Raw genomic sequence first — 7,950 nt, 5'->3', positions numbered from 1 at the left:
CAGAATTACTTACCACACAATATGGATGGATAGCTATAACTATTAGTATAGCACACTATTTTTCAAGCAATATTGAAGCAATTGTAATAAAACAATTGAAGTAATTATATTAAAGCTAGCAAAACAATTACTAAGTAGAGGTTGGTGTTACTCACTCATAGCAATGACCAGGGGCAAATCTCTTTTGCTCATTCTCAAGGACTAACCTTGAGGGGCGTTCCCACTCAAGGGAGAAATCTCCACACACACTTGGAGAAGGGGTTTGTTAGGAGACCCTACCATTAAAAAGTCTGGGCTTTTATAGTATAAAGTGATTGTCAGTCATATGTAATTTTTTTAGATTATGTGTTGTCACCTTACTCAACAAAATATGTTTTGTTGCTGACAAAGGTGTTTGCAACTCTCTAGTTTCTTCTGCTTGACACTCCTGACTCTGAGTTTTGTATCAGGGCCTGCACGTCCTTGCTGCTCCCAGCCTCAGTCAGGGAACCTCTGTCTTGCACGTCCTTGTGGTGGGGTCTGATAGTTTGGTCAAGCTGGTTTCAGCATTGTTCAACACTAAAACCAGCAGACCTTCCTCAATTGAGCTTATCAACAATCAGGTGACTCTCTTTGCTGAGGTCGTCACTGATAAACTTGTAAGACAAATTTTGAGCTGCTGTATTTCTGCTTAGACGGAGTGTGCTGCTACAACCTGTGCTGTGCTTTTCCTCCCAGAGAGTACCCCCGTCATCCCTCCTGGGGGACATCAGTGGTTGCCATAGAAGAAAACACCTTTGCAGGGACTTTGCAACTTCACACAGCTGCCCTGCACTCCATGGTCCCCAGGCCACAGCACTGCCCTAAGCGGGGTCAGCGCCCCCCGAATTCCATGGGAGCACTTCCAAGTTTTGAACTGGAATGGTCCCAGGACTGTGAAGACTACCAAGGGGAGGAAAGTGGTGGCAGAAACAGCCCAAAGAGGAGAATTTTCTCTAAAGGCTGGGGAACTTGATATCAGTACCTGGAGTTGCATACTGAAGCCTCTGCTAGCTTTTTACAGTTTCACAAAAACTATGAACTGTAAACGTCCCCACCCCCAGAAGAAGAGATGGTTTAATTCTACTGCAGCAAGGCACAAGTCACAGTGCAAAGCAGGTGAAAGTCCTTAATTTTCTAAAACCACTTCTGTGTCCTCTAAGAGGGGAAACTGCATGAACATTAATAACCATTTCCCAAAACCCCACCGACACTGATTTGCACTGTTTGTGCAAGGGGTCAAAGCCCTCTAAGCTACAGCTCCAGGGCAGCACGTTACAGCATCTGGAAAGCACAGCCCTGCCTTTCTCCTTGTGGCTTTGCTGACAACAGTCTGTTTTGACAGAGCAGGACTGGGTCAGGTGTGATGCTTTGCCCACATGCTCAGCTTTCTATCTCTACCCAGGTCTTAAATTAAACCCAAAGTATAAGGAGGAGAAATCCTGACACTGAAAAAGTCAGTGGGGTTGCTGCGTCCTTGGGGCAAGCAGGAAACCAAGGGAAGTTGTAACTGCTGGTCGTCTTTTTAGAGGCTAATATTGGGATAATGTTAACTTCTCCCCTTTAATTTTTATTTTTTGATTGTTCACCACTGCATGGTGTTTGTGGCTTATCGGAAACTATTTGCCAGCAGCTGCCTTACCAGAAATATCTGGCAGACAAACTTGTTGCATCACCCTCCAAAACTGCCTCTTGCCACCTCTGAGCATCACTGCCCCATCAACCGCTCCCATGCCATTTGCATTCATCTCCCATATTAATCAAAACTGGTCTGTGTTTAGCTAACCTGACCTGCAATTTCCAGCACTTCATAGCAAAGCGCCAGAGAAAGACTGAAAACTTCTGGAGCAAATCCTCCCTCTCTTTCGAGGCAGCTAATAGAAGTGGTCTCTGACAGTCTCTGTGCACTTGCATGGCAAAAACACGTCCCTGTCAGCATCTAAAAATGATGACCCCAAGCCTCTGACAGGTGAGCCTACAGCATGCCAGGTCTGGGCTCTCAATCATGTTAATTTTCTTCTGTTGTGTTAAGCAATACTATGAATCTACACAAAATATCTGAGACAGAACTAAGAAAATTAGCCCCAGTCACTTCATATGCATAAAAAGGCTACTGGGGCATGAGATAATCCTGGGCTGGCTTAGCTGGAAATCTGGAACTGCTTTCCCTGCTAAAATGAACCTGGAGCCAAAAAGATGCTGAGGGGAGAATATAGGTCCCACACCACATTTATAAATCTACTTCCATGCAGATCATCTTCCCCAAAACAACTGGGCTTGACAAAAATGTTGCATCCATCCATTTTATCACAGCTACCTCATAACACAGATGTGAAATGAGCTAGGTTACAACTATTTGTATTGACAATAACATGCCAACCTAAACCGTAATACTCTCAGCTTTTGCTCTCCTTTCTTAAGGCAGTTTGGTGTCTTGACTCCAACCCACTGATTCTTGGTAGGGCTTTGGGGGGCTTTTTCCTTATGTCATTTCACCTGGGGAAATGCTCTGTGGAGTAGCTCTTAACCTGTGTTTCACACCACAGCTGTCTCATGGGTGTGGTTTTGGGGGTTTTGTGTTTGGTTTGGTTTGGTTTGGGGGGGGTTGTTGTTTGTTTGTTTGCTTTTTGTTTGGGTTTTTTTCCTAGACTGTTAGCTGGACTTTCGCTTGGAAAGGAAAATTTATTTTGCTATCTTGTGAAAACAGGATGGTTACTGAGAAGGTGACATATGCAATTTCTCAGCCTGGAGATGTGTTCTGTCTTGGTTGCCAGCCCCCACCTGTGTAGGTGACTCCTGCTCATATCAGCTTTACGTTTGGTTTAACAGGTTTGGCAAAGGCCCGTTGGCTGCTGATGTAGCAGGTGTAAAACAAGCAAACAAAAATCAAAGCAGAGGTTTGGATTGAACTTGTGTGAGATTTGTTGGAAGAAGTAAAAGTATATCTTCCCAAATATGCAACCTATAAAATCCATAAAATGCAACAGAGGACTAAAGAATTCCTATTCTAAAATAGCTATTAAAAAGTTCCTCTACAGAAGGAAGCAGTGCTTTTCAGATATGACAACTTGCAGCAAACTTTTATCTTTTAATCCAAATAGACCAGAAATGTCAGTGTAACAATGCAACTGTCTTTATTTTTTATTTCCTCTCCAAGCAGCAAGGAATTTGGCATTCTGATTGCAAATGCCCTCAGGTCAACCCTTAGTGTGCCACATCCAGTGGTGGTTGGGTAGGTAATGGCACCTGAAGTCCGTGAGAGTTTATTTTTCCCTGAGGTTTCCATCCCCGAGATCTGAAAACTCCCCTGATGAAATTGAATTTTTCAAGGGGAAATGCAGGACGAGCCCTTATGGAAGAGTCACACGCAGGGTAGGATGTTTCAGCAGCGACAGCCCCTGAGCTGTGAAGTACCACGGCCAGCTGGCAGATGGAGATGTTTGCAAGCACTGAAACCAGAGCTTGGGAAGTGTAAGTCTTGCTTAGGCCTGCAGGCAGTTAGAGAAACAACTTGTGTGCTCAGCAGGACGCTTTCTCCCAAAATCTGGACAGGTACCTGCCATCAGCACTGGCTGGCGATGTCCAGTGTATCTCCGTCACTGATGGGGACACTTGCTGCCAGACCATGTCAGCAGCCAGGGTCCAGGAGCTGCTGCTGGCTCCTTGTTCCCTCTGCAGACAATTGGGTTGACACAATTCGGTTTTAGAGTGGGAAAGGTAAATGGTGATGGTGATGATGACAGCGATGGTAGTGATCATGGTGGTGATGCGCTCCCCAGCGGTTGCTTTGTGTCTTTACCTCACAGGTAAAGACGTATTTTGCAGGCTAAATGTTGAACACAGCAGTTTACACAGCTATATTCTCAAAGAAAATATTTTTCTTTGGATGTCTGCAGCAAGAGAGCAATCTGCTGCTCTTTCAATCCTCAAAGTACTGAAAGCATGACATTTTCACCAAAACATTCAGCTGAGTCTTTCCTGAGAAACAGAAGCCCTCACACCCCAAGCACTGCCCACTTCCTTTTACCATACAACACGCACTGCCCCAAGAACTACAAAGCTTATGCCTTTAGCATTTTTCCCCCGAAATCAAAAACTACAGTGTGATGAAAAGAACGAGTGCTTCTGACTGATCGAACCAACAATTTTATTTAAACTTGTTAAAAGAAGTCTCTGTCTACCAGCAGTCCAATATAGATGAGCAGACAGACTTAACTATATTTAAATTTATATTATACTTATATTTATATTTATACTTATACTTATATTTATACTTATACTTATAATTCATAATTATAATTAATTTAAATTTATATTTCTAATTAAACTCCAGAAAAATGGAACTGTATACAACAAGAACTATGTACATGAAGAAAAAAGTCTTTCTGCCACCTAACTTATACTTATACTTATAATTCATAATTATAATTAATTTAAATTTATATTTCTAATTAAACTCCGGAAAAATGGAACTGTATACAACAAGAACTATGTACACGAAGAAAAAAGTCTTTCTGCCACCTATCCCCCAAAATCCATCTGAGTCTGTCCTGAGAAACAGAAGTATTCAGAAAAAAATGCGATGATAGGCTCTGGGAGGGAGTTCTGTCCTGCAGGTTGGGCAAGCCCAAGAAGTCTGAAGGGCAAAAGGGAGGCACCGACTGCAGAAGAGGTGGCCACACTGGGTTGACACAACCTGTCGGTGTTTTCGTAGAATCTGGAAGAAAGGAAACCACAACATGTGTTGGGAGGAAAGGATTTGAGTTTGCTGCTCTACTGGCACCAGGAAAATAGGACTTGGAATATCTGGAATCGGTCCATTACTAGAATAAGGAACCCCCAGATCTGCCAGGGCAAGGGTTTCTCCCTCTACGTACACTGCCAAGAAGTGACTTGTGGAACTTCACAGCAAGTTCTGTGCTTCAAGCCAGCTGCCCATAGCACCCCACATTAGTCAGCTGAGTTGCACAGCTCCCCCTCTGCCCCATTACCCCTCCCACAAAGCTGAAAGGATGACAACATGTGGATCCTTACCCGTGAATAAAAATCCATGCAAATCGGGCACCTTACAGCTCGTTGCCATTCCCTAGAAAGAACAGACCCAGAAAGAGCAGCTATTAATACCACTGGGCATCGAGGGTTACTGGTATATAAAATGTCCCATAATTATCTGACTGCACTGAGTAGCCACGATGCATTTCTTTTGAAGAACCCTGCATGTCTTTAACTCTCTCAGTTTGCTGCATGTAATGAGGAGTTCAGATCTCCCTGTCCTAAAGGAAACAGTGTCTTGGTTTTCACTGGGAGAAAGATGAAGTCAGCCACCCTGCTCTAGGATTTGAAGTAACAGCAGTCTCTAGCACTGGGAAGTCTATATATGGCAGCATTTCTCTCCAACAGGTCATCAATAACAGCTTTGCAACCAAAGCATCAAGCTGTCCTCTGGAAAGTATTCATTCTAGAATGGAATGAGGTCTGACACTACAGAGTAACACTGCAGATGGCTCTGGCAAGCTCCAGCCTCGGGAAAAACCCTCTGGTCAATGTTCTGCAGCTCTGAGCTATTCCAGCCTTACCTACTGAGAGCAGGAAGGCACATTCTGTAACAGAGAAGCTTGAGACCGAAGGAAAAAATATTCTTTTTTTATATTAAGTTCCCTCTTATGTTGCCTTTCAGTAATCCAAAAGGCTCAAAGCATACCAGCTTTATTAACACTTGCACAGAATTTGCCTGGCTGCTGCCTGCCAGTCTTGTGATGCCAAACCAGCCATACTAATGAAAATATTTCCATATCCAAGATCGCTATTAGAGCCTAACATGAAAAGTAAATGCAACACATTATGAGCTAGGGCCCGTGACTAATCACCCTTCCTTGCCATAGCCCCAAACTCGTCTTTAAGGTTGTATGCAAAGTTGCCCATCTGCCTTGGGCTGCCTTTTTCTCCCAAAGTGCAAACATTATCATTTCATCATCATGCAGCACAGGATGCAATCCTCATTGAAAGAGGGAAATAAGTAAAGTGAAGGCTTCAAAGAAGCAAAAATCACTCTTTGGTAGGTCACGAGGCGTACGTACTCTGAATTTGCAGTTTCCTCGTCCGATGATCCCCCTTCTGCAGAGTCTTCAGTCACTTCAGGTTCTACGTCAGTCACTTCAGGTTCTACGTCAGCCACCTCGTCCAATGATCCCCATTCTGCAGAGTCTTCAGTCACTTCAGACTCTACGTCAGTCACATCATCTGCTGTTTCATCTTCGTCATCACTGCGCAGTACAGGGCTGTCCAACAGTTGCTGGCTTCTTGGTGTAAGATTTCTCCTTTGTTGTGCATACCCTGTAATTTAATTTTGGTAAGTCAGACCTATCATTTACTCTCTCTTTTTCCCTGGAACTATCCTTCAAACACGTTATTATAAATAGTTTGTAATGGCTCCTATTTGAAATGGACACTCTTCAGCTGGGTTACAAGCAATCTCAAGCAAAGTAGTTTCCTAAATATTAAGGCTGAACCCTTCCACACATTGAGACTATTCTGCTACAGAAACAAAACATTTGCTATAATCACCCTAAGAACAGTTAAAACGTGACCTGAGAGATTCTCAGTGTCCACTGAGATACACTACCTGTGAATAAATCTGCCCTATAAAGGGAAGGTCCCTCACACTATTCTTACTAACATGGTCTGCTGTGATCCTATGGTAAGGAATGGCAACAATTGCTGTGTGATAGGGGAGAGAGGACTGGAGTCAAGTTTCCAAGGAGCATGGTGACGGAGCACATACACAAGAAAAAGGCTTGGCAAAACACAGAGTGCTTTGTTCCGGAAGTTTCAGAAGGGATGGAAGAAATGCTTAAATCTAAAACTCTACATTCCGGAGCTGCTGTGCTTCCTTGTTGCTGTATGATGCTAAACTGTTGCCCTCCTTTTGTCTGTGTTAAACGAAACCTCCCCACTCAAAGGCACTTTCTATCAAGCGAGTCTTATTAAGAACAGTCCTTGGAAATTATAAAAAGACTTGAAGCAGTGTCTCCCTAGAAATTGCCATCATCTCCCTCCTCAGTTAAGGTAACTTGAACGTGGAGTTTTATCACCCAAGTTCAAAGGAGATCAATTTTTAGTGGCCTAGTCTGTAACATCTGAAGGATCAAGACCTGCTGTTCACTTTTTAATTCTCAGAAACCGCATGCAACAGTGATCTCTGCAACTCCAGTGTTCATGGAACAATAATCAAGCGCTAATCAATTCAAATTACAGAAAATGCCACCAAATTAAAGTTCTTTCCTGCAAGAGTATTCAGCTACAACTTCTGTTGCAGGGATATTCTACTGTGTCTGATAGCAGCTAGCAGACCCAGATGGGATCCATTCTCTAAGACATTGGCCAGAGGCTTTAGCACTGTCCTTTGCCTTCTGCTAAACGCAGTTTCAATCCCTGGTACTAGAGATTGTTGGAAAAGACAAATAAAATATAATGATTACATTTAGGACAATTCCAATAGCAATTGGAAAAAGTCTACTCACCTTCAAGAAGCTTCATCAATGCATATGGGAAGGGAGAGAAAAGAAAATACAATTAGACTCTGATGTGCATGGCTGGTGTTCCATACCAACACCAGCTCAGTGAAGCAGTTAGGACAGAACAGGCAAAGAATGGTAGGCTATAGAGCTCTTATTTTGGTTAAGAACATTCAAAGTACTAGTCAGATAGCTGTTGACCTGAAAACAAGCAAGAGGGTGCTGCTAGTTCTGCTCCCACTGATGGAATGGGGTAAAATCAGAGACGGCTTAATAACACCTTAACACCCTTCTGTCACCTCCTCTGTTTCAGATCCCTAATTGGATTTGAGCTGGAGGTGTAACTTTCCCTCTTTCTCTCCCAAATGGGAAAATTCAGCAGTGCTAGCCATAAACAATCCATGTTAGATGAACAGCT

At 43.2% G+C, this 7,950-nt stretch overlaps 1 protein-coding gene across 2 annotated transcripts; it reads right to left on the bottom strand.

The window, feature by feature from the left end:
• Window positions 1-4,314: 4,314 nt before the first annotated feature.
• LOC113972037 (E3 ubiquitin-protein ligase RNF4-like) lies at window positions 4,315-7,944 on the bottom strand. Of its 2 annotated transcripts, XR_003535744.1 has the most exons (6): window positions 7,539-7,944; window positions 6,233-6,351; window positions 6,096-6,193; window positions 5,053-5,104; window positions 4,540-4,735; window positions 4,315-4,410 (listed from the first exon to the last, which is right to left on the bottom strand). XR_003535744.1 is itself a non-coding variant. In XM_027692675.1 (5 exons), exons 1-5 carry the CDS (start codon window positions 7,552-7,554, stop codon window positions 4,586-4,588), a joined length of 435 nt encoding a protein of 144 aa, XP_027548476.1. In that variant the 5' UTR covers window positions 7,555-7,944; the 3' UTR covers window positions 4,444-4,585. The 2 variants fall into 2 exon arrangements, 1 of the variants encoding a protein (XP_027548476.1); XM_027692675.1 differs by lacking the exon at window positions 4,315-4,410 and having other exon boundaries at window positions 4,444-4,735.
• Between the last annotated feature and the right edge of the window lie 6 nt (window positions 7,945-7,950).

This window comes from Neopelma chrysocephalum, unplaced genomic scaffold (genome assembly GCF_003984885.1).
Source record: "Neopelma chrysocephalum unplaced genomic scaffold, ASM398488v2 Primary Assembly neopelma1_88, whole genome shotgun sequence".
In the NCBI taxonomy this organism is placed as follows: Eukaryota; Metazoa; Chordata; class Aves; order Passeriformes; family Pipridae; genus Neopelma; species Neopelma chrysocephalum.
The sequence above is the reverse complement of the archived record's forward strand: the minus strand, read 5'-3'. Positions and strand labels throughout refer to the sequence as shown.

Excerpts from the sequence above, each read along its gene's own strand:
- LOC113972037 (XM_027692675.1), bottom strand. Across the intron at positions 6,194-6,232 it reads TGACTGACGTAGAGTCTGAA|GTGGCTGACGTAGAACCTGA; the intron begins GTGACTGAAGAC and ends TCATTGGACGAG. Across the intron at positions 4,736-5,052 it reads GCATGGATTTTTATTCACGG|ATTCTACGAAAACACCGACA; the intron begins GTAAGGATCCAC and ends CCTTTCTTCCAG.